Below are 24,687 nucleotides of genomic sequence, written 5' to 3'. Positions count from 1 at the left end.
TGAACCACAGCTCGGTAACGAGTTAATCTGCTCGAATTGTTTCGAAATTTCCAGCTGCTTTTTCCTTGCTCCCGAGCATCAGGCGAGTTACGCGCGAGAGAGTGGCGGGCGAGAGCGCGCGGAACAAACAGGGGGTGGCGCCCGGGACGGATTTATTATACGATTACGGTTAGGTTCGCCGCGGCGCGCGATACGTTATTTACATTAATAAATTAACTATTTACCGTGGTGTCCGTAATAAACGCCGGTAACGTGAGAAAGTGCCGTCGGCGAACCACAATCTCGACTAATCTCTGACGCCCGCTGTTGCTGCCGTTTCTCCGCGGCGCGCCGAGTATGTACGTATAAATGAACCCGTTGGTAAATGCATGTCCCGTGAAAATGCTTGAAAACTCCGACTATTATTGCTCGTTAGTTGAACGGGAGCTCTCACGACCGTCGCTCGACGAGCGACGATTAAAACAGACCCTCGTGAACTGCCCCCCATCCCGATTAATAAAGGAAATCGAATCATGGGCTTGTTAATTGCCTCGTTCAGGGAATTATATTTCCAATACCTCGGTAATATTACCACTTGCTGTTTGGGTAATAATAGCGTACATTTATTTCACGTTTGATGAATACAAAAATTCAACGAGAATCCAGGGAGGAAGGGGTGGATACAGAAATTGTTCGCGAGGCAACTGTTTAACAAAATTTATATTATCGTCGGGTAGAGGAAATTATTTCAAAGATTTCTAATGTAAAAAGAAGCGTATAAAGTGTAATTCTAGTAGAAATGCCTTTCACAGAGCCCCTTGTTTGACATAAGGGTGGTGCCCTCTTTGAACACACCGGGAATGTCTTCGCTAGATCTAATTAAAGGTAGCGTAGAACGAAAGAGAAGGATATTCAAACGCTGTGAACGCGTACGGATAATACGAGTGATCCTGCGCGCGCTTTTACACACCAGATGAAACAATGGTGCCCGAGGGTGATCCACGGCCAATCTAGTGTTCCACGGCGGTGTGTCGCCTGCGGCAACGTAAAAGCGCACCGACGCACGTCGAAGTTCCGATACTTCCGACCTCCTCGACACCCTATCGTCCCCGATCAAAGCGAGAGCGTCTTCTGTTTCGCGCTGTCCCCCCGCCGCAAAAAGCTGGCTACCCTCCTTCGTTCGAATTCCACCCCCTCGCTGCCTCTTGTTCGCGTTTTCCTTTGTTCGCAGCGCGATACCTGCCTCTTGATTCCTTGATATCGTTGGCGGCGCGAGTGTTCGTTCGTTTGAAAAATTGCGTGGGACTTGTGATACAAAGATACATCCAGGGGTGAGTAGAGCACCGATAATGAGAAGTGTCGGGTATTCTGGTGTTCGAGTGCTTCGCGACGCTTATATCCGTTACACTAAAGTCTTTACACCTTAACCTTAACTTATTCATAGCTCCGTACAACCTATCAGTGTCTCAGAATAATTGCAACCCCTATCTCAAATGACTGACCCCTAAAAAGTACATAGCTATCTCTAAAAATTCACTCTCACTGTTCCCAACGCGCTGACGAACCCTATCCTCAACAAAATCTCGTTCCAACTACAAAGCATCTTCAAGCCACAACATCCATCCTAAGAAGTCAACATCATCTATATAATAAAGCCAAACTGCTCTGTACCACGTGACCCTGCGACGTCATATACAAGAGGCATAGAGCGACCAGTTCGTGTTCGAAGTCACGGATGCACGTGTGGTTGTTTTAAGTGATATTCGTAGTCGTTTAAGTCGTTTAAAGTAATAATTAGTTGAAAATGGTTAACAAGTGTTGTGTACCTGGGTGTAATGGCAATTATTCTGCTAACGATACATCCAAAGTGCATGTTTTTAAATTTCCAACTAACGAAGAGGTTAAGCAGAAATGGCTCAACGCCGTTCGCCGAAACAATTTTGTTAACTCACAGCATTCAGTAGTGTGCCATCGACACTTTGCGAAATCTGACATTGAATTTACTGCAACGGCAGTAGATTGGAAAACAAGAAAAACAATAACAGTTTCTTCAGAGAAACCCAGGGTGAAAAGTGGCGCAGTGCCCTGTATTTTTCCACAGTATGCCTCTTATTTCAGTAAAGAAATAAATTTCAGAGAATCTCACAGTCAAATTGGTTAACATAGGTGAAAAGTGGAATATTATTGTTAAAAAAGAATATATAATTTACCTTCATTTAAGCTTGGAAAAGAATCAACATGATATAATGTATATATTGATTGATTTGAACTTGAAAGTAACCATTGTTGCGAAAGGCTCGAAAATATCAGTTAAAGGCGTTTCCAAATTTGTAAATAGTGCGATGGATATTGAAAAAATAATAGATGTTTTAGAGAATATCAATATAGGTGATGAAAATGTGATAGTGGATGTAGTTCTAAATTTATTGGAATCACTAAAAATTAATAATAAGGAAAATAATAAGATCCTCTCATTTTGTAGATATTCATAATTTTATAAAAAAAAACACATGCGAAGTTTATATTATTTTTTGTAATAGTTATGAAAAACTGAATATTTTATTTTTTTATGTTATTACAAACTAAATAAAGTTTTGTGAATAAACTACTTTATTCAACTGGCTTCCATTTAGCTTCTAAGAGAATTATCAAACGACTGTGAACTTCTTGTGCAGATGTGCAGGATGTAATTAAAACAAATAAAGTTTTTGCTTGTAAATATATTATTTGAGGGGACCTTATTATTCCGCCTAGTTCGTGAATACCGCTCAGCGGTGACGTCACGACGAAGCTGTTTGGCTTTATTATATAGGTGGTGTTGCAAAAGTACCTATGTACATATCCCCGAAAACTCACTATCGCTAACATACCTAAGGCCCTGACGAACCCTATCTACAACGCAATTTCGTTGCAACTACAAACCATCTTGAAGCCACGAGACCCACCCCCTGGCCATCGAGCAGGGCATTTACAGGGGCCCAATATTAATAACATCGAGCGGACTTGGAAGCTTCAACAGGGCGTTTCGCCCCGAACAATACGAACACGCTGGAACAATGGTGAAGACAATACTTACGGGCGAGTGGCACGCCACGCTTTATCCCTCTTCACCCTCCTCATCCGCCCCGCCGAAGTCAGAGACACGGGGTGACGGGTGCCCGCGGGCCGACACCCAGAAGAATAGCGGCACGGAGCGACAGCAAGAGAGCAGGGAACGGAGAAAGGGGACTTTTTTTTATTTAATTAGCGAGATGTACGAGCTACAAAGACCCCCGTCCTCCGGGCCATCTGCGTTCACCAAGAGCCTCCGCTCAAAGACACGACCGCCCTCGCGCACCCGCTCTTACTCGCCCCCTTGTTCTCCGCTCTCTCAGCGCGGGATTAATATCACTCGCGGGCGACGTCGTCGCGGATCGTCCCCGTTCACAGCGCGGTGCCGATCGTCGCGCCGATTTCCTTCACACCCGCGGGCGCAACCCCCTCGCTCATCGCGCTTTGATCCGGGAACGAGCGAGGGGCTGAGGGCTGTTGTGTCGTCTCGCTTTCGTCGATCGGATGATAGTGCTATCGGGGTGGCTATTAAACGACGAGGAACAAAATACGTTACCGGGACGATCGCGGAAATTGTTCCTCAATTAAGCAACAGTTGCGACCCGCTCGTAGGAAATAAATTCAGAGAATACCCTCATTCGTTCCTTGCAATATAGAAGCGATGAAAATCCGCGTGACTCATTCAGGACCCCTCACAGGATCCCGTTCAGGGTGTTGAAGATTGCTCGTCGTCAGAAATCACGCCGACGATCCCGTTCTCGTGTCGATCGATGCTCCTCGCGGTGTTTACTTTATCGTCGAATAAACGGTGAATCCCGGAGATGCTTCTCCAGGCAATCAACGTCAATTCGCATTCCCCGGCCGGTGGAGTGGCGGCCCTCCTTACGGCAGCCGTCTGGAGAACGATCCAGGAACGCCGCGCAGCCACCCCCGCAAGTTCATTGTCAGCCTGGAGGAGGGGGCGAGGAGCGCCACGGCCGGGGTACGCGATCGAGCACGCGCAAATACGAGGAAAGTGAGTCTCGGAGGAAACAAAGAGGGAACTGCAATAAAAAACTTATTACCGGGGTGGGACGGTGGGTCTTGGTTGAGACCCAGTAAATATTTGACCGGTCTTTTGGACTCTCCCGGCGTTATGAGGAAACTAGTCCTCGCATCCCCCTCTCTTCATCTTCTCGGCCTCCTCCTTTTTGTCTGCGCTTCTGCGAGCCACGGCTCTGATTTCCCTTTCTCTTCCTGACCGCGCGTCTCCTTGCCACCTCAAGTTTTATGCTGCAAGCGCTTTCCGGATGACTTATTAGCTCCGTCGTCGGCTTCTTGGGCAGCTTCTTTCAAAGGGTGCTGGATCAATTTGCACTGATGGTGATTCGTGGCTGGTGGCCGGCAGTTTGAATGGGAAGTGGAGGGATTTTTTTATTTCAAGTATTGAAAGTTTTTAGTGGATTTGGGGGTTGATGGTTTGTACAATGTTTTATAGTCTTAACACTCGATCGGAGTCTGTCTTAGCACGGTATTCTTCGCTCGAAACTGCCTCTGGAATGAATCGACAAGCTGTTGGATTTCCCTCTGTCAATATTAACCTGAGCTCGAACTGACAAGATATTCGATATTGTTCTGTCAAAATTGACGGAAGGTTGCAGCCACAAATGGCTATCGACTGATACTCGGGACGTGTTTTAAAAAGCTATCGAAACTTTGTGCTCTCCGGTTGAATCGTACTTCGGAATTCTATTCCCAACTGCGGAATTAAATATTACACACTTTCTACTTGGAAGTTGCTTTAAAATCAATTATCAAAGGGGTGATACTTTCAGTCAAACTTGCCCATATACTACCGCATCATCTTACAACTGGAAAAGCCATTGACCTATCAATTATTGACGTTCCAACGTCTCCGATACCTAATTCTGTCCTTTATCGATCTCTTCCCCTCCGTCTGCGGCGATCCTTCAGAGGGAAAAGATCGTCGACAGCAGCGCAGACCTCCTCCTCGAGGGTCCATACAATCGCTATTCCATCATCGGTTTCAAATCTGAATCGGTCGAAAGATATCGCTATTGTTTAGAGACGTATTGTTTCGACGGTGCCTCCCTATCGTCGTGCTCGCAGTTTCGAGTGGCATTGTGGAATAAACGCGTGCCATTGTCCCGCGATTTTATCGACAGTCCCCGCGCAGGGGTTCAGGCTCGTTAGTTCGTTCGATTCGTACTTACGCGTTCTAGATCGTTGGCAAATATCGCCGGTCCACCCTCTCTCAGTACGTTCCATATCACGCACCACGCGACAGTTCTCACAGGATTCTTATCATCGAGATCAGCGGAGCACCCAAAAAAAAAATACTAGGCAGTACCCACGATATAATTGCTACGTTCCCTTTGAAAACACGCCCCAGCTGCATCCAAACATTCGCAGACATCGCAAAAAGAGGATCCCAGATTCGGTATCGACATGCGATTCGAAGGTCGTCGCAGCCACCCACCACCCGCTTGTCGTATCGATGGAAAAAAAAGTAACGATCTGTCCAGGGCACGCGATTCCTCCGCTACGCGACTGGCTTGCGCTGGGGAGAGAGTTAGAGGGAGGAAGGGAGGTTTGCCAGAGGGTGATGAGGACCTAGAGGGCGAGGACCCAGGCAGGCGGTCTCGAGTGTCTTGTCAATATGTATAGTGTCATCGATGTCTCTCCACTGGACGACTATCCTTCCTATGCATCGCGTAACCGAGACGCACACGTGTACACGCGTCGTGTACGCCGAGGGCAGACGAGGGTGGGAACGGTAGGTGGAAATTATCTGGCTGTCTGGTGGCAAGGATGCCCATTGTGGCTGCAGCCACTTGGGACAGGGCCAACGACGTGATTTGTATTTTTGCTTCGTATTATGTTTTAATGTGTTAGTGAAGCCAGCTCCGCTCTTCTTTTCCTCATTTTTTTAAGGAGAAATACGCTGTCTGCTTATTCGCCTGAGTTTCAGAAGGTTCTGAATTGTAAATTTCGCGTGCAACAGGGGTGCGTTAATCAGTTCGGGGGTATCGATTTTCGGATTAAACAAATAGGATTTTGGAAATATCGGATTGTTCAATTAGAGTTTTTTTTTAACTGAATAGTGTGGTAAAATCAAATTCTACAAGTCGTTAGTACATCAGAAATGAATTCTACCGTGCAGCAATCTATAATACTCCGCGAATCATTGAATATACAATAAGCGGGATATTCTCCGCTCGGAGAATATTCAAATACACTTCAGCTTGAAACATTAATTCTTTTTTATCGAGCATACACCATTTGCACCTGGCGAGCAGAAATTTTCCAGGAATTCGAATTCTGATGCAACGTCAATATTTGCGCGCGCCCCATTTTAATAATCATTTTCGGGTACGTTCCGCGAGAACGATCCTCGTCTATTTTTCATCGGGGGCAAATAGAAAGCCGCGCCGACGGAATCGGGCTGACCCACGGCGCGATATTAATATGGCAAATTATTGGGGTCGCCGTGCGATTTGTATCGCCCGGGCGCAACCATGCTGAATTTATGGAAGCAATTTTCGCGTGGGACGAGAAATTAATACGGAAAAAGCCCCCCCTGATCTGCGCGCGATCGTAAACAATCGACACAAATTTCAGCGCGGTTATTTAAACGGGGCCGATTAAAATGTTGCTGTTATCGGTAATTATAACGATCAGCACGTGCAAGTAATTAACGGCGCCGTTACCACGCCCCCGTTCCATTTTATGGGGATGGAAGGTCGCATATCTGCCGATACGATCGCCCTTGTCATTACAGCAGCGCCATCGACGTTGTTACTTGTACTACAGCGTCGGTGCGATTCTGTTAAGCGAAAGAAAGACAAGCTGCAACTAATCGCCGCAACGATACTTAAAAACGACCGTCCACTAAACGAGTTCACAACCCGAAGCAAAGTAACGCGAGAAACAACCGAAATTATAATTAAAGCTCCGGATATTGAACCCATTAAATCATTCTAAATACGAAATTGAAATAGAATTTCTTTCTCCTGAGAACCTCGTCGTTGCCAATAAAAACGCGAAATCAAGGACAATGGTGGAGGTCCGTTCTACCCGGTGACAGGATCGAAGGAAATTACATTTGGGGCAAAGGAAAGAAGCAGAAATCTGTGCAACGTTGCTAAATAAATTAGCCCCATAAATATGCGAGCCGGACGGGCGAAATGCATCTAGGAGCCGCCGCGGCGAAAATATATTCCGGCTCGTACGAATCGCGCGGACAGGCTATGCATATTCAGCGCGGTCATTATAATCCAATATAATCCCGAATATTTTACGACGCGGCCAATGGAAGACGAAAAAAAGGCCGGAGGGAGAAGTCGGAGGCCGCATACGGGGCGCGCGCGCGCGAGCCAGGCACCGCGGAATATTGTTTGGATTCCCCTCTCGTTTCGATTAATTAAGTGCCCGACCCTTTTCGGGAGGAGGGCGCCCCGGGGCACACTCTAGTCAGCCCGACTTCTGAAAAGTGTTTTGTTTGCGAGACCTCGGAAGCCTCGACACGCAAATTGAGCACGCTTTCGCGTCCTCTTTATCCCGTCCCCTGCAACCCTTTCGATTTTTCGATAAGGTCAATCTCCTCGACACTTTGTGGTTAGGAACGAATGTTGGAGGACTTTCAGTGTGATTAAAATTGTGAACTCTTGGGGGTGTTCTTTGAAACTTGGAGTTTCGCAATGACATTTCGAATAATTCATGACGATTACTTGAGTTACATCACTGATTCCCAACCTGCGGGTTGCGACCCCCAAGTGGGTCGCGAAGTGTTTTCTGGGGAGCTGCCACGTTTATTTATTTATTTTTTAATATTATGAAGTTAGAATTATATTCAGAAATATCTATTTTTAATGTGTTTTCTTTACAGCATTTTACCATATATGGGGAGGCAGGTTATTTGAATATTATAAAAAACGGTATCACGACTGAAAAAAGGTTGAGAAACACCGAGGAATACTGTGCTATGGAAGTTTGCGAGATATTTTCGTGTACTGTTTTGAGTATTCTGACGCTTTCGTGGTGGAGGTTTGAGGATTTGAATACCTTTCAGCTTTTCCGGGTGTTTTTATCGATGGCTCGAGTACTTTTAGCATTTCGAGGTATTCAGCGTGAAAGTTTAAGTAGGTTAAGAAATAAATATTAAATGTGTCGATCGCATGTGGTTCGTAGTGGAAGTACGAGTGCTCTGTTGAAAAGGGAGGACATTAAAACTGTTGTGAAAATTTCAACAATGTCCTGAGTCACGTGATTTATTATTTTAGCACCTCGTTTGCTATCGATAGTTAATGAACTCGGGGAGCTCCATTAATCTGAATCGCGGTATCGATCGCAGTGACTAAGAGTATCAGACAAGCATCGTTACGCGTAGTGCTATCGAGCAATTTACAATTAGATTTTAATACCAGGGCCTGAATCACCCCGTTCGAATTCGCAATATCTTATTCAAAGGAATTTCTCATCTGGAAATTATTCTATATATTACCGTCGAGATTATGGAATTGGAAATAGTATTTCTCAGCGTCCCCTGATTAATATTTTATACTCACGGGAAGGGAGGGAGGTTTTGGAAGTTTTCATTCACAACCCTTCTCCGTTGTGGAGCCTTCTATTCTGTTCGTTAGCGAGAGTAGGACTGCGTGTCGATCGATCCATGGTTCTCGTTATCGACTCGCTGGAATCGCGAAACTCAGCCAAGCGAACTCAAAAACCAATAATTAGGGGCACGATGGTAATTAAGAATTATTGCCTATCGATCACTCCCGGAACTTTCAGGGGTAAGGGAGGATATCGTGTGCTGCTTCTTCGAGCGGGGTCCTTTTGTCCCTTCCGTTCTGGTCGACTTGCCTTGTCTACCACGTTTTAACAAGCCTCTACTTTGTCTGATTGGATCTCCTGGTGCACCACGTTTTTACAAGAAATTAAACTAAATCGTTAAACTACTCATCAAAATATCTTCGCCAATCCTCCACGCAACAAATAACAGTTAAATATGAAGACACATATACTTGAGTTACTCGACACGAGAGTTTCAGAGTTTGTTTGCGAAATGGATCCCCAGTCCTGGATATCACTAAAAACTAATCAGTTCATTGACAATGACCACGTTACAGTAAATTAAAATGACCAGTTCAGTGGGCAGACGGTTGCAAAGTTTGAAAATCATTGAGCTTAATTCTAAAAGAAAGCAATGAACACCATTGTAAATATCGAATAACGATATTTTAAGGGTGCAAATGAATTAGTCATGGGTCAGCGAGGAATTCTCAGCAGGCTTGTGCAAACTTTGACTCCGCAGGGACTTAAGGGATCGAATATCAGGTCTGAAAGGCTCAAGTGGTTCAGAGAAACAGCAAGAGATGGCTATTTCTCTCTTGAAAATCGACGACAAGTCGGTCCGAGGTTTCGCAATATCTTCCTGCTCATTTATAGTTGCGCAACCCTAGTCTGGGACGAGCGCATGACTCGAACTAAAAGGTTTAACTCCCAGGAGTGGCAGGACACGGAAGGGGATAAAGCAGACATTTCCAATAGAGTGTTCCTTTAAATCCTCCTGGGGGAGCGTTTCAAGAATCACTCGCTGCCGCTTTACGACAGAATTGACCCACCCACGACGTGCCAAGTTCCGGCGCGAGCTAACTTCTCGCCTGGAAGCGCGAAAGTGACCGTGAACGTCGCATTGTCAGGATCATCCTCCGTGTATCGGTGGATTTCGATGGATCCGAGGCTCCCTCCGATCCCCCAGGTGGCTCGGAGGAATTTCCAAGCGGAAAATTCAGTTTCGCGAGCAAACAAGAACGCGGCAATCTCGTTCGGGTTGACATTGCCACGATGACATAGTGACGGAAGTTGATCAGAGGTATGTAACTCGAAAATCTAAGAAACAAGTTTGGACAAATTTCTGTGCATAGACTGTGGATCATTTGGACCTTTCTGACGCAAGGAGTTAATTTCCGAATTATACGCGTACTTTACCGGAACGTACTTTAGATTTCAATTGATCTAGAGAATCAGGTCCCATCTTCCTCCTTCTTCAATAAACACACAGATCCTCGCTACACCCTTCTTAATTCCTCCCCCTTACTCGCCGCCTACTTGGACGTCCTCGCCATACACCAGCTACCATAATTCGCGGCTCCTGCGTCCATTGGACTCGTTCAGCCCCCTGGAAGGCCTCGGTCTCCGCGTCTTGAGCACCACTGGGGGTCGGACGATTCACGACGCATTCACGACAGAAATAAATACGGAGTGAAAAGGGCTCGGGGGTTCTTTTCACGGAAGAATATAATTGCCAGAAAAATAAACGATCGCAAAGTCTGTTTGCTCGCGCCTCTCCCGCACCCTCCACGCCCCCACCGCGACGAATCTCTTCCTCGTTGCTTTTTCCCTGTGTAACCGTCACCACCGCCCCCCTCTCGCCCTTTTCTATCCTCCTCTTTTTCCCCCGTACCCTCTCCTCCTACGTAGTCACCCACCCGCAGCCCCTCTCGCCCGCGCCCCTCTCCACGTCCTTCTATTGCGACTTGGTGGAAAAGCTCACTCGACTCGCGGGTCAACGAATTCGCAATTACGATCTTTCACGTCGACGTGACTACCTACTCTCTCGTCGACTTTGGAATCCCGGACGACGATATTCCCCTCGTTCTTCCGCGTCGTCCTTTCTCGTGCCTCGCCTTTTCTCCTCGATTTTCTCGCGTTCGACTCCCCCGTCTTTTGCCTTCTTCCTCACTTTTTACTCTCGGTTCTATCGCAGACTATCGAACAGTTTGTTTTAAACACGTTCTTTCAGCGTCCACTCTGCACACCATCGCGCCTGTTTTCGAACCCTTGGTATTGTCCTTTCCACGATGCACTCGGTTCGGAGGGACTTGGACCGCTCGTAGCCGACCAGCATTTCGACGACACTTTGTGCTTCTCCATTTATATGGTTGTACGGGAAGTTTAATACGCGACATCGATGTTTGTAGGCTAGTTTTCGGTGATCACAGGATTGTCCAGGTCCCTAGGCATCCGGAATCTCTGTAGCTCGAGTCACCTTCTATCTGTCGCAACACTCCCTCGCGTTAATCGGTATCGATTGCTGTCAGTCAGCCAGTACAAGGGCCTAAAAGCCACAGGAGCTCCCCAAACGGTGCCCCCTCCCGCCATCTGAGCACCGATCCCTTCTCCGCATTGTTTGGCTTCCATTATCATGCGAGAACTAGCGCCCTCGCCGCGGCGGGATCTATTATTTCCCCATCGCGGCGCGGGCTCCCTCGCTTTTACGGCGCCTTCTGAAAAGGCTCCCAGCACGTTTCAGGATTCAGATTTCCCCGACACGCGAGCCACTTCAGCCGCTGCCGCGTCTTCGTCTTCGCCCGACGACTTCCGCCCAGACATTTCCCTCTCCCGTTGATCTTTTCCGCTCTTTCCGTGCTGCTTCCATCTCGCGACTGCCACCTCGCATCTTCCTCCAGTCGCGCCGCGATGGGGGCAGGCTTCTCGAGAACAGAGCCGTCGGAGACAGTAATGAGATTTTCGAGATCCAGAGGCGGTCCCATAATCGCCTTAGGCTCTGTCGTAGCACTTGACGCGCCAGGCGCCACGGAGCCTGGAAACCTCCTTCCTCCTCTCCGCAATCGGCCCACTCGCGTGGCCGACGCTTGGAAACATTCCACTGAAAGTGGGAACATGGATGTTTGACAATTTGAGTGGCGCGAGGTTCGGCGAAATATCGTTTCGAGGCGGTCAGGCCTTTGTGAGCGATTGCCACTGTCGACAGTTTCGTTTAACTTACGGTATGTGTCGCTTAAGGGAACCTTCTGGTCTAAAGCCCCTAAAAATAGGTGATCTTTAGGAATTAATTAAAGGAGAACTACTACATATAATTTAATGGGAGTTTTTGCATTGTATTAAGGATGTCTTAAATTATAGACGTATATTTTTTGTTTTATAATTAATCATTGCAGACGGCACTGGAGAGTCGTTAAAGTCAAGGCGTCAAAAAATTGATCCAAATCGGTGGGACCTGTATCTCCAAAAGTTATTATCCGATTCGACTGAAACTTCTTTTATTTTGAAGAATATACTTCTGGCTAGGAGGGATACCAGTAAATATTACAAAAACCACATTTTTTTAGAAAATAACGACACTTTGAAATCACTTTTTCCCTATATTTTTCATCATTTCAACGCCTTTGAAAATTATAAATTTTCAATTTTTTGTATTCTTTTCTGGTATCCCCTCTAGCCAGAAGAATATTCTTCAAAATAAAAAAAGTTTCAGTCGAATCGGATAATAACTTTTGGAAATACAGGTCCCACCGTTTTGAGAACACTGTTTCGAGTAAAACGTGTTTAAAGTTTTACTTGGGCGCCGAATGGCCGGTTGTTGTCCATGCATTTGCCGCTACTCAAATGCCTATAACTTCGGGAATTTTACGAATTTCAACAGAATCCTTTTAAACACGCATTCCTAGAAGGTTGAACATTCGTAAAATGAATTAAAAAAAAATCAACTTTTAGACCAGAAGGTCCCCTTAACTCGCCGAGAGTAAACATAACGCGCATTTCCGATGTTTTCAGATGAAAACACGACGCGTCGTGGTCACGCAGCATAGCACTATCGGCTTATAGAAGTCACTCGAATGTAAGTCACGGGTAACTTGTCACTTGACAATTAATTTCGATCAGAAAGGATGAACCATTGGGGCTTTTTAACATATAATGTTCCAAACACTCGGGTTCACTTTTGGAGGTCTTCAGAATCATTTATAATAGATGGAATTTCTTCACTCGCCTACCCTATACAGACTCGATACTAATGCTCCAGGTTCTTTAGTTAGGTAAGTTCTTCTGTATCAGGTAGCTCAGTAATATTAAATAAAGGTACTGACATTGAAATTTCTTAAATGTACTAGCAAAATGACTATAATATATGACCCACTTAATCTGAAGAAGATTTAAAAGTGTCTGACGGATTATTGACCAGCACCACTTGTCGGATCGCTGACGATCTCATTTCCTGTGCCTAACCACGCATCACCGCGTGCTAGTACATACTTACTCGCGGCTCTATTGCGTCGTGATACTTGTCGGATTATATACGGTCCAACGTTACTTCCCGATTACACACGATCTAATAGTACTCGCCTGATTACAAACGGTCACGTACCACTTGTCTAACAGCGTAGGATCACGTACCGCTCGTCCCGTCACATATGGTCGCGTATCACTGGCCATCCCACGCATTGACCTATACTACTTGCCTGACCACGTACCGCGTGACACCACTTCTCGACTACCAGCTCCCTGATTTTCCCTAAATTACACGCGTTACAACAGCCAGCTACAATCCCACCACTATTCCCAATTTCAGAGGCCCCTGAATCTCGCATTCTGCGCAAGAAACGTCGAACCTTTCACGCGTTCCTCGTTCAAATATCATTCATGAATATCAAACGAACTGTTGTCGCAGCTTCTGCATTCTTTTAATCCTCACCTGTGCACCGCTATCGATCCCTCGAAACGCCGACGTCGTTCGGTTATTCTTGCCCGCCGTCCCACCGCTAGCTCCGCGGCTGATAAAAAATGCAGACCTGAAATCGCGCGTGTATTCCTCATCAAAGGCGACAGCGGCGCAGGCGGGACGGGGGAAGTAAAACATTCCGCATTCGATGTTTCCCCTTTTCCCCTTTTTCCCCCCACTGTTCCGCCCGGGCCGCGCTTTCATTTATATTTAAGTCACGTCCTGTGCGCTTTCGCGCGCACACGCGCCCACCTACGTGTCCAATAATACGCCCGTGAAATATACGAAGCGCGACCACTTACATTTATCGATCCTCCGCTTCCGTTTCCCCCCCGGCCGCTAAAACTTTCAACCGTCTCTGCCTTTCGCCGATACACCATTGTGCCGCCTCGTTTCCCGCTTTCCCAACCGCCGCTAGAGCACCTTTCAATAAGGATTAGCCGATGATTACAACGGGTGCGAGCACTTGGACATTCCAACCAAGGGGCGCTGCCTCTTTTTTCTTTTTTTAATTCCTGAAAAGTGGAGGATCGGACCTTTGAGCTTTGCGCTCCACCAACTTTTTCCATTTTTCTGACTAAACACTCGCGTCAATGACCTCGCGCACAGCGGAAAGGCTCCGGGGCTCGCGGCGACGCGTCTGTTTTCCCTTGGAGGGAAAAAGAGTGCGGGAAATGGGATAGACGGCTGTGCGGGCTCCTTAAATCCTCGCGATGACAGCCGTGTATTAAGCCAGATGCACTCGCGACGGCGAAACTTTCCCGAAAGGGTGGCAGGATCGCCGAACCCCTCTGCAGAAAGTTCTGCTCTTTCTACTCCTCTCTTTATCACGCGGAGCATAATACCTGTACAACGATGCGAGACCGCTCTTAAATAGAAATCAGGATTTTCGATGCGGAATCGTCTGTTCGTTCTCCGTGTTTCGCGCCGCAGAAGGATTATTAACATGAGAGGCTACAGATGGACACTTTTTACTCATGTCTGTGAATTCGTTTGCGCCCAGGAAACATGTAGCAAGCGGGCGTTCCAGCGACGCTCCTCGACGGCGCGTAACTGTTATATACGAGAACGGCGGAAAAAGGGCAAATAAAAGGCACGGAACGATATGGTTTTTTACAATACCAATCCCGGCGATACTTCGAGGGGGGTTGCAACAGAGTTGCATCAATCACACCGGGGAATATCGTAAATAGAACCGGTGGAGTTGAAAATATGCAGCTTGTCCGTGAAACGCAAAAACCGGGAAAAGGGAGATAAAAATGTTTGAAAGGTTCCTCCGTGATTTTTACCGTGCACCGTCGTTGTCGTAATTCAGAACGCGTCGAAGGCGCGGCGAATCATTCCTTTTTTCCCTCCCTCGGATCCGATGCCTTTGCTGCGATGACATCTAGCGGGATACGCTGCGTCGAGCGCACGAAAACATGACTCAATTTACGAGTCAATTTTTGCTGGTAGTGTCAGACACATTGGCAACGTGACAAGTATTTATGGCGCCGTGATAGAGAGCTTTAACGTAGCGATAACGGTAACATGGTAGCTTGACTTCGTTGCCACGAAGTGGAACATAAAGGGATATCGCTCGCGAGTCCGTTCGTGGCAGTTTTATTCTTGCAGCTATTTTAAATAAATTAATTTAGTCAATTTATGTGGTGCACAGTACGTAGCGGTTCATACTGTATGCCTGATTGTGAATAGCTGCATTAGTTGTGCTCTGATCAAGCAGAATCCAATTTCATTTACATGCAAACTGATCCTGGTCTGGACCTATACTGGTATGCACTACTGTGTCACGGAATAGGATACCAACACGTCGACATTCTTTATCGTTTAGCTACAGACAGGCACGGTGCAGTTATTACGTAAATATTAATATCGCGTGTCTGTTCGTACATGGAGCTATTCTACTTGCAACCTTGGCTTACGATTTTTTAAAGGTTACAAGCGTTGAAGTGAATTGTTCAAAACCAGATTAATACATAAACGATTGCACAAGAATTAGCGACGTCTGCTTCGGCATAGCGAACGTGATGCGTGGCTCGAGTGTGAGTCGTTGCTATAAGACAAGGCTTACCCGCGATTCTTAGCCACAGAATTTATTTGTCATTCGATTATCCACTGTTCACGAAACTGTGATAGGTAACGTACATGAATTTCACATGGCTGAAGTTGTATAGATCATTTACAACGCAAGGAGCAATTTGCTGTATTTTTGGAACACGGTGGTAACCAACGATCCCGTAATGAATCGTTAACTGAAATGGACGGTGAAAGCGTTGTTTCCCCTCATATGTTTTTCTCGCTCAAGTTCTCTCACGTACTCATATCGTATTGGCTACTGAAAATACAAAGTCGAACGAGCCCTTCGCGCAGCAATTTTCCACACGCGTGGGGCAATTACCTCCCCCTCTTTTCGATTGCTTGCGGTGCGAACGATTATTGCACCGCGCTAATTGCAGAATCCAATAACAAACGTTCCTGAACTGCGCCACTTTTCCGCCACTTTCTACAGTGATAGCGACAGGGCAATTGTGATAACGAGCTATTGATTTCCTTCAAAATTTATTGCGAACTCCGTCGAGGTTTCGTGGCAAAATTTCTATTTTCTCGCAATTGGTATTTTTCGAAAGATCTCCCACTTCTCACTCCCCATCGAATGCGCATAAAATTGAAAGTCTCGAATACAAAACTCGATCCAAGTTCTGCCCGAACTTGCCCCTTTAAGAGTGCATTAATTAATGATATTCAGCAACGAGGTTGAGCTCGATGGTATTCGTATTTTTATGCACAGCCACGCATTGCCTGGAATGCAAGGAAACTCCGGTGAAATTTTCACGTTCCTCCTTCAACGGCAACACCTCGCTGAACGCAGAGCCGAAATTAAATCTGACCAAAGACAAATCTCGCGGCTTGGCTGGAAAAACAGCCGCGGAGGGACGCAGAAAAACGCTTGCAGTCGCATCAACACGAAAGGCGTGTCTGCGCAACACGTTAACGAACGTTCACCCCGAAAATACTGTGAATTGCATGCAAAGACGGGAACGTCTGGCTGGACTCAGTGAATTTTCATATTCGAGAACGCGTGTACGGCTAAGTAACTTTATGTATCCGCTGCGAAACGTTTCAAGCATGTGCCTGACCATTTATTGCTTCGTACCACTTGTTAAGTAGTACAAATACACTCGTTTTCTAATATTACATTCATTCATTCGCATTAAGTACTTTACATCAGTCGCCTGAATATACACTGATTCATCCTCGTTGAGAAACAGCCAAATTAGATGCCTGTCTACCCATTCAGTGGTTTGCACCACTTACTGTACAACACAAAGCCCCCTTCATTTATATACTAGCTGGAATCATTTTCTGAGAAACAAGATCGTTTGTAAATCTTGCTTAACACTGCATTAATGTAGAATCTCAATTGTCTGGCCATCTATTGATCCATACTACTTGCTGAAAGCTGTCTAAACATGTAGCTTACATAAATCAGCATAGCATATGAAACTTGCGTTGGTGCTTCACATATCTGTGAATGGAGGGACTTCTGATCTACGTTCGTCAAAAGAGAAACGTCTATTGTAAAAAGAAAACAAAACAATTATACTACAGTAGAACAAAGAGAAACGCGAGAAGCCTTGGTGCGCGAAAGAAATTACGTAAACAAGCACTTGAACCGATATCGATACTGCGGGGTTGCGAATGAAAAAGGGGACAGGCCAGGAAAATTGGCGAAACAAACCGACGAAAAAAGCGAGGGGGAACATGGCGAAGGGTCTGGCAGGGGGCGGCAGAGGGGGGCATTGTAGATTGGATGGTGACAAGATGCGGTAAAATTGCAACTGTCGGATCTCACGTTCCACGCCCACACGTGCCACGTACAGGCACACCATTCCAGGAGATTTTGCGAGCTTACGAATGAGGTTTCCCGTCCATCGATCGATGGATTTCGATAGCGCCGCGATGGAGGACCCTTTGACGCACGGCTTTCAACGTCGACGGAACGGTGGCCTTTAATGTTATGTCGCTTTACTCGAGCTTTATTGGTTCCCCAATCGCCAACTGCGACGAGGGGCACACTTCGGTGACGTGTTATCAAACGAAAAAAAAATTCATACTCCCCCAAAAATACCTAACACGAAGGCCTTCGGTGAATATTCTGTACCTGTTATCAACAGTCTCACTTGTAAACTGATGATTTATCCATAGTTCTTTTCCTTCTGAAAAGCAAATTGACACGAACGCTAATCGTAAGTTCCACTTTAGAGAACTTTAAACGATCAAGTAATCTCAACGTTTCGCAATATTAAGCACTCAATATTTTTGCATTTAAACTTCGTTCCCACAGACGTTCGTACAGTTATTCCTAAAGAACAATAATCGCATAAAATTTATTTTTGCGTCACATTAATGTAGCCGTGTTATGACCGAATCAACGTCACTCGATAAACACGTTCAGGCAATCTCCCAGTCCAACGATCCACGAATCGTTGGTGGTGGTCTGCGCGATGGTCGGGTGTCTGGCCAACGGATCCAGAGGGGATGGCAGATTATCGATCGGATTATTTGGAAGACGTAGCCAGCTGTTCGGTTCGCAGACCGAAGTGGATACACAAATTATTCACGTGCTGGCCCGATATCATTGCACACGCGCGCCACAGCCTCGGTTACGCGAAAGCCTGGCCGCCGCGATTGAAATTCGTACCATTTTACCAGCAAGGTTGCTTTTACCATCCCACCGTGGAATTACGATCCCATGGAACTTAAGCATTCCGTATTTCCCCCGGTGTCTTGGATAGCCTCTGATGGCCTGATTGCTGCATTTAGAATTGGAATTTGGGTTTGTTGTCAGGTAGCGCTTATTGATTCCCTTATCGCGGTACACCAGTGCAACATTCGAGATTCGCTTGGACATAAATGCAGGAATTTTGATAATCGTAACACGGGGACATCTATTTTCGGTGGCTTTGAATATTGGAGTCGGTGGATATGAATTTGCTGATCGAGCATGTCGTAAAAGTTTCTTTGCTTGTGGTCGGGATCCAATAACAATTGCTAACGCTGGCTTACGGCTAGAAAAATGTCGCAGAATTAGATACGCCTTTCGCAGGCAAAAGGTTAAAACTTAAAAAAGTAAATGTCTAGTCAACTAACCCCATAGTCGGGGTTTATTGACTTATTCGTCTCACTACTCTAAATATAATAAAAGCTACGATCTAGACTGAATTAAAACAATTTAAAAAATTCAGCCTGTATACCTAATGAAAATTGTAAACTTTTGGTGTGCAACACGTCAACGAAACACGAATGGTCTATTTATACAAATTAGAAATGTGAAAAATTAATCAACTAGTCCCGGTCTCCCCTACTATAACGAAAATAGAATTCTAGTGATAATGATTCTTTGGAATTATAATCGTGATGGAGCACTGAAACTATATCTGTATAAATGTCCCATTTTTTAGATTTCTTAGTGCAGAAGCCTAAGATATACAAAGTACCTGGTATCGGAAGTTAGGGATATTCTTTAATATGCATCACTTGACTTTAATTCAGAAAATTGAAATCGCCGTCCGTTCCGACGTTGCCCGTTTAAAATATCGCCCAGGACGGTAAACCGGCGGCAACGTATACGGTGTAACGAATAAATTGATCGAGTTATTGCACGGGGCGAAGATATAAATTAACGGTGGACGTTGGTGCGTCGCGCTTTGTTCGACCGCGTAGAATCGAGGCACGGATTCTATATACCACCCAAAACCGCTGCCACAATGCAAGGTTACCATCCGAGCCTTTGATGCAACGGGGTTTCGTGAATGCATAAAATGATGTCGGCTGCATGGGAATGGAGGAAACCACTGCGCGAGTACAAATCAGTACATTTTCCATTGTACGCGACATTTTGCCTCTGCTTCGTTTTTTCTCTGTATTATTTCATGCCTTGCACTGTAGACACGGGCCACTCGTAAATATTAGAAACGTTCAAATAATTGCGACGAATACCTGCGCCGTTGAAATGTGGCGAATTCTATAGTGACCTAGGATTCTGGAAACTCACTTTAATATGAAGAAATAGAGCATCGCCACTGGCTATATGGTACCAAAATTGAATTCAATATTAATCTGATTCCCGAAGTCTCGAAAAATATCTTAAAAACACAGTAAGAATAATAATATTATCTCGAGGTGTATCATTAAGTTCCATTAAGTTCAAGTTGCTTCGACGTCACTTGGATTTCATCGCAAGGTCACTTCCCCTTTCTTCCTACTCTTGAAATTCTATTCTTCACTGTAGAGTCGAAGAAGTTTATCTTGGCTCGAGGTGGGAAAGTGGGTTAAGCAGTTTCCGATGTCCTGACAGTCAGCGGGTAGTGCACTCGTGATTCCTAAAAGGACAGCCCGAAGATCCACGGTTGCACGTAAGTTGACAAACAGTTTCGCGGCATTCGGCCACGCTGATTAATGCGTCCGTGATTTATCGCGCGGTACGGAAGTACGTGCGGTAACGTGGGACACGAAGATTGATCATTATTATAATCTGGAGGGGACCTGCGTTTCACGACCATACGAAACATCTGCTACTGCGAACTCCCCTCATCTATCTCCATCACGCGGCCGCAGTTTCGAAACACGCATAAACCCGAGCTCGTTGTTGTACGACCAGAGAAGATCTGTTCCCGATCTTGTTTCACCTGCGAGGCAAAATCACGCGAGATCCGCAGTGGCGCCAACAGATTATACTTTCAGCTTGGCACCTCTTTCTTTCTTCTTTACGGTGTGAGAACTTTCCCAAATTTTCCGAGTTACTAAAACGAATAATATAACGATACTAATGCGGTGGGAGGCTTGAAGTAAGTCTATTGATAGCATACTGCTAAACTTCACAGTGGATGCTACGATATGGCTAGCGCGAAGCGAAGGGACAGAAATTCAGTGATATAGGTAAACCATATGTCAGCCCTAGGTATGATATATGTACTGTGTATCACTTGAGTAGGAATTCCTGACCTCGAATTCTGTTAATATCTGAAGTGACGATTTTTCAGTTTAATTAGGACATGTGCTTAATCTTTTTTCTAACTAAAGTACAGTGATCTCGTATTAGAGAGTAGAGCGAGCTGGCCTTAGTTTATTATTTTACACTTCCTCTTCTAAGATCGACGTCTCGCAGAATCGCTTGGAAACTCGTGACTGTAAGAGGCTCACAGCAACAAACTTCTGTTTTGTAGCACAAGTAGGAGGTTTTGCGAAGAAATGAAGGTTCACTCGATAGAATCGCCGATTCGTTAAACGGCAGTCACGGGACAGTCTTTAATTAATAATACGGAGGGGGCGAGACGCCCTGATCGATACCTATTGATCCGATCAGGGATCCTGCCCTAGACGGGTCAGATACACCCTGCGTCCGTTTCATTAATTCAATTCAATCGGGCCGATATTCATCCGCCCGCGATTCCTCCAGAAGAATGAAGGCGTTCGAGTAAATAAAAGCGTTCGGGGCTTTCATTAAATTTATGATGAAAGTTGAGGGCAAACCCATGGAAAGGGAGCCCCCCTTCCTACACGGGTCCATTATCGCGCGACAAGTCGACTCTCGCTTTGAGCACAGGGGAATCCTTCACTGTGGGGCGCGAAGAAGTAATAATCGAAATGGAAACTTGGAAGGAATACCTATCCACCCTCCATCTTCGATTCAACGATTCTTGGCGTTTATTGGGAACATTGTGCCTGGTGGCTTGGACCCTCAAGCTGGCCTTAGGGATGAATATCAAGATATTTATGCTGCCGGTGCGAGTGAAGTGTTAGGTGCTCAGGACTTTCCTGTAGGCCCTTGGGTCTCGAAAGGACTCGCGTTTCAGCATTATCATCTGTATTAGGTATGAGTTAGGTTTGCTGGTAAATCGACTCGATTATCTTGCGAACAGATACTTTGTAGCTTGAGTGTATTTCTCTCTGCATTCCTTTCGAGGGAAACACATTTATCAAAGAACAGAAGTCGCAGCAGCGAAATGTGAAGGGAGCGAGAGACGTTAGCAGGCCATCCTCGAGCGTTAACGATTTCCATTCGTCGGATTGCGAGGTTTCATAAAGAAAGAAGCCTCCTCGAGGAGGGTCAGGGTACGCACGCGACCTCTCATCCTTATCTTCGCCCATTACCCCTACGACAACGCGCGGTCCTATCCCTCAGGGAGAAACGTTTTCACGGCTGTCTGCGTGTCGGGGAAAAACGCTGCTCTTTGCATTTCCCGTGCCCCTTCCGTGGCGTACGCTAACCTTGCCAGTGGATCTCACTCGGAAATTGGAAGCATCTGTTAAAACTAAACACCTTATCCCACTTGAAGTTTCATCCTCAAATATGAAACTAAGTAGATCCAAACTACTCTTTCTCTACAGAGAAATATCTATATTTTCTTTCTATTGCGAACTATTACGGGTGCTTCGTAATTGGCTCCAGGAATGGGTCCAGCGGATCCTCGTCATATTTATAGAATAAGGGGACAGGGGAACGTGGAAGACTATCGACTGGATCGATTCTGGTGCACGGGGGTCGGCGCACCGGAGGAAATAATTCATCGGTTGAATTATTTAGCCACATCCCAGGACGCGACAAGGCTTAAAATACGTTTTGACGCGGTCTGGATTCGCCTGTACGCGCCCTAGGTGTCTGCGGAGGGGGGCGGGGGATGAAATTTGCATCCCTCGTTAGGAGCTACAAACCGCCTCTCCTTGGGTAGGAAATTGAAATTCCATTTCTGGCGGGAGCCTCGAATCACCGTGTTCGTGACACGTCGCGATCTGCTCGTTTCGGTGCTCGCCGTGGCCAGAAACTTTGGACGGAAAAAGAATCGAACGACCTACCTACCCCCTCTTCTTATCATTCCCTCGGTCTGAATTACTGGGGAAACAAACATCTCCCTTTAAGGATAAGCGCGTGAAATTGGGGGAACTCCCGAAATATTCCCAGGAGCAGCCATCTCGCGAAGAATCGTATGCAGAAGAAGCGTCACGTTTATTGATCGCGATGTCTATATTTAAACGGAGAAATTGAATCGCCATTTTCGGCTGTACCAAGACACAGTCTGCGAGCCATCTGCGTCAGATTTGAGAGGAAGCACCGCGCGCCGAAGGTTTCCCGAGGCTGATCGATATCATCCCTTAAAATTCAGCGGAGAATTATATCTCGGTTGTTCAAAGTCGATCGCTCATTCTGGAATCGGATGGGGAATCAATACCATCGCGCTCGCTTAAATTCCATTTCCATTCCTGGGCATTTTTTTCTTTTTTACGCGTCGACCCAAACGAAATAAAGATTCCGGAGAAATAATGCTGTAATACCTCGATTCCACGGGAACAACGCGCAAAGCGAAATAAAGTATTGCCGGTGGAGTGTGTAATCGTTGACGAGGGCGGTGCAGAAATGATTCTGCCCTATAAATCGAGGACCACTTTCGGGGCAGCGGATTTTAATCCCCTGGATTTCGAATTAAATATTTCAGCGGGCCGGTGACGCGGTCGTCCGTTGCCAGGCCCGTTTAATCTCGGCCCGGCTCTAGTGTCAAATCGATGCGGAATGTAGGTCGAATTCGGCTTACCGGAATTGATTTCTCCGGTTTCTGAATTATTGTTGTACCGAGCGCGCACTGGACCGTGTGCACGGCTCTCTCTCGCCTCTCTCTCAACGCGTAACCTGATATCCACAGCGATATCAAAGCGTTTGCCGCTCCGCGCGGCTCCTTCGCTCTGGCAATTTCTACCGTACGGCAATTGGAGCTTAGAGATCTATCACACTGCGAATCGTGCACTTTTAATCTGTATACCGTTCGTTTTACAATAGCAGCTACTGTTCTACGAAAACTGCGTGAAAATTAAAGGAAGTGCATTAGCTGGGTCCATTTTCAAACACACCTCCTTAATATAATAATAATGACACAATTACTTCTGTGCAAAAGCTCACTTTTATTAAGCACAGTTACATAACTCACCCTTAACAGTATATACAGTGGCTCACAGCCATAATCGTACAGTCTTTAAAACCGCATAACAGTTTTAAAATTCATCCAAACGACTTAAGTTTTTTTGAGAAGCTAGAAGGATTAGTTTACTAAGTGACATGTTTTATCGTTTTGGAAACAAATGCAATTGGCCGGAGTAGCATAAAAAATAGTGAAGGTCGTTTTTACAACTTTTTTTTTGTGAGCCTGTAACGAAAATTAAAAAAAAAAACGTTTGTAGATTATTGAACTAAGTTGTATACGTGCCTAAAATTTCATGAAAATCGGTTAACGTTGCTCTGAGCTATAAACGCTTAAAGATCACAGAAGAAGGTCGAGAATCGCTGATTTTATTCTGCGATCTTTAAGCGTTTGTAGCTCAGAGCAACTTTAACCGATTTTCATGAAATTTTAGGCACGTATGCAACTTATTTAAATCTAGAAACAGGTTTTTTTGAATTCTCGTTACAGGCTCGTAAAAAAAAAAAAGTTTAAAAAACGACCTTTTCTATTTTATTTGCTATTCCGACCAAGTGCATTTTTTTTTTTCAAAACGACGAATCACGTCACTTAGCAAACGAATCCTTCTAGCTTCTCAAAAAAACTTAAGTCGTTTGGACCAATTTAAAAAATGTTATGCACTGTACGTAAAGCAGTCACAGAATTTCAATAAAATTCGTCGTACCCTAGAATATCATTTTTCGTAAGTCGACGACTGAATGATTTACAGGCTTGCATTCTTATTAATGAATTTCGTCTGGTCTATTTTCCAGCGTGCATCCTGGAAATCGTGGTGGGCCAGCAGGGACCAGTGTTCGTCCTCGAGCCACCAAGCACCCTGATCTTTTCCAATACGACTGGCTCGCAGCTAAGCTGCTCCGCCCATGGGAGCCCGACGCCGCACGTCACCTGGATAACCAGTCCAGATCAGAGATCGGTCACTGCAGTTCCCGGGCTAAGGTAAGCAATTAACGTCAGTGCGGCCCGGTAAGTCGCTGTTGGCCTCCGCTGGACACGTCCTCTTAAGCTACGTTTATGTTCCTCTCATCCACCCGCCATTATTACATACATGCGTGTGGAAGTTTGAAAAGCAGTTTGACTCTCCACTTGGATTGCGATATGTTCCTTTATAGGGCTGGGTCC

The 24,687-nt window shown here is 45.7% G+C and overlaps 1 protein-coding gene across 6 annotated transcripts in view; it reads left to right on the top strand.

The window, feature by feature from the left end:
• The window catches only part of Dscam3 (Down syndrome cell adhesion molecule 3), a 182,023-nt gene that overhangs the window by 115,989 nt on the left and 41,347 nt on the right, over window positions 1–24,687 (top strand). For all 6 annotated transcript variants that reach the window (XR_013086227.1, XM_076818097.1, XM_076818096.1 and 3 more), the window contains exon 4: window positions 24,318–24,504. Coding sequence is in view for 5 of the 6 variants with exons in the window: in XM_076818097.1 (XP_076674212.1) it covers window positions 24,318–24,504 (187 nt within the window). In the remaining variant the exon portion in view is untranslated. The remainder of the gene's footprint in view (window positions 1–24,317; window positions 24,505–24,687) is intronic.

The sequence above is a fragment of the Andrena cerasifolii genome, chromosome 8 (genome assembly GCF_050908995.1).
Source record: "Andrena cerasifolii isolate SP2316 chromosome 8, iyAndCera1_principal, whole genome shotgun sequence".
Classification (NCBI taxonomy): domain Eukaryota; kingdom Metazoa; phylum Arthropoda; class Insecta; order Hymenoptera; family Andrenidae; genus Andrena; species Andrena cerasifolii.
Note: the sequence above shows the minus strand (reverse complement) of the source record. Positions and strands in the feature narration are given on the sequence as shown.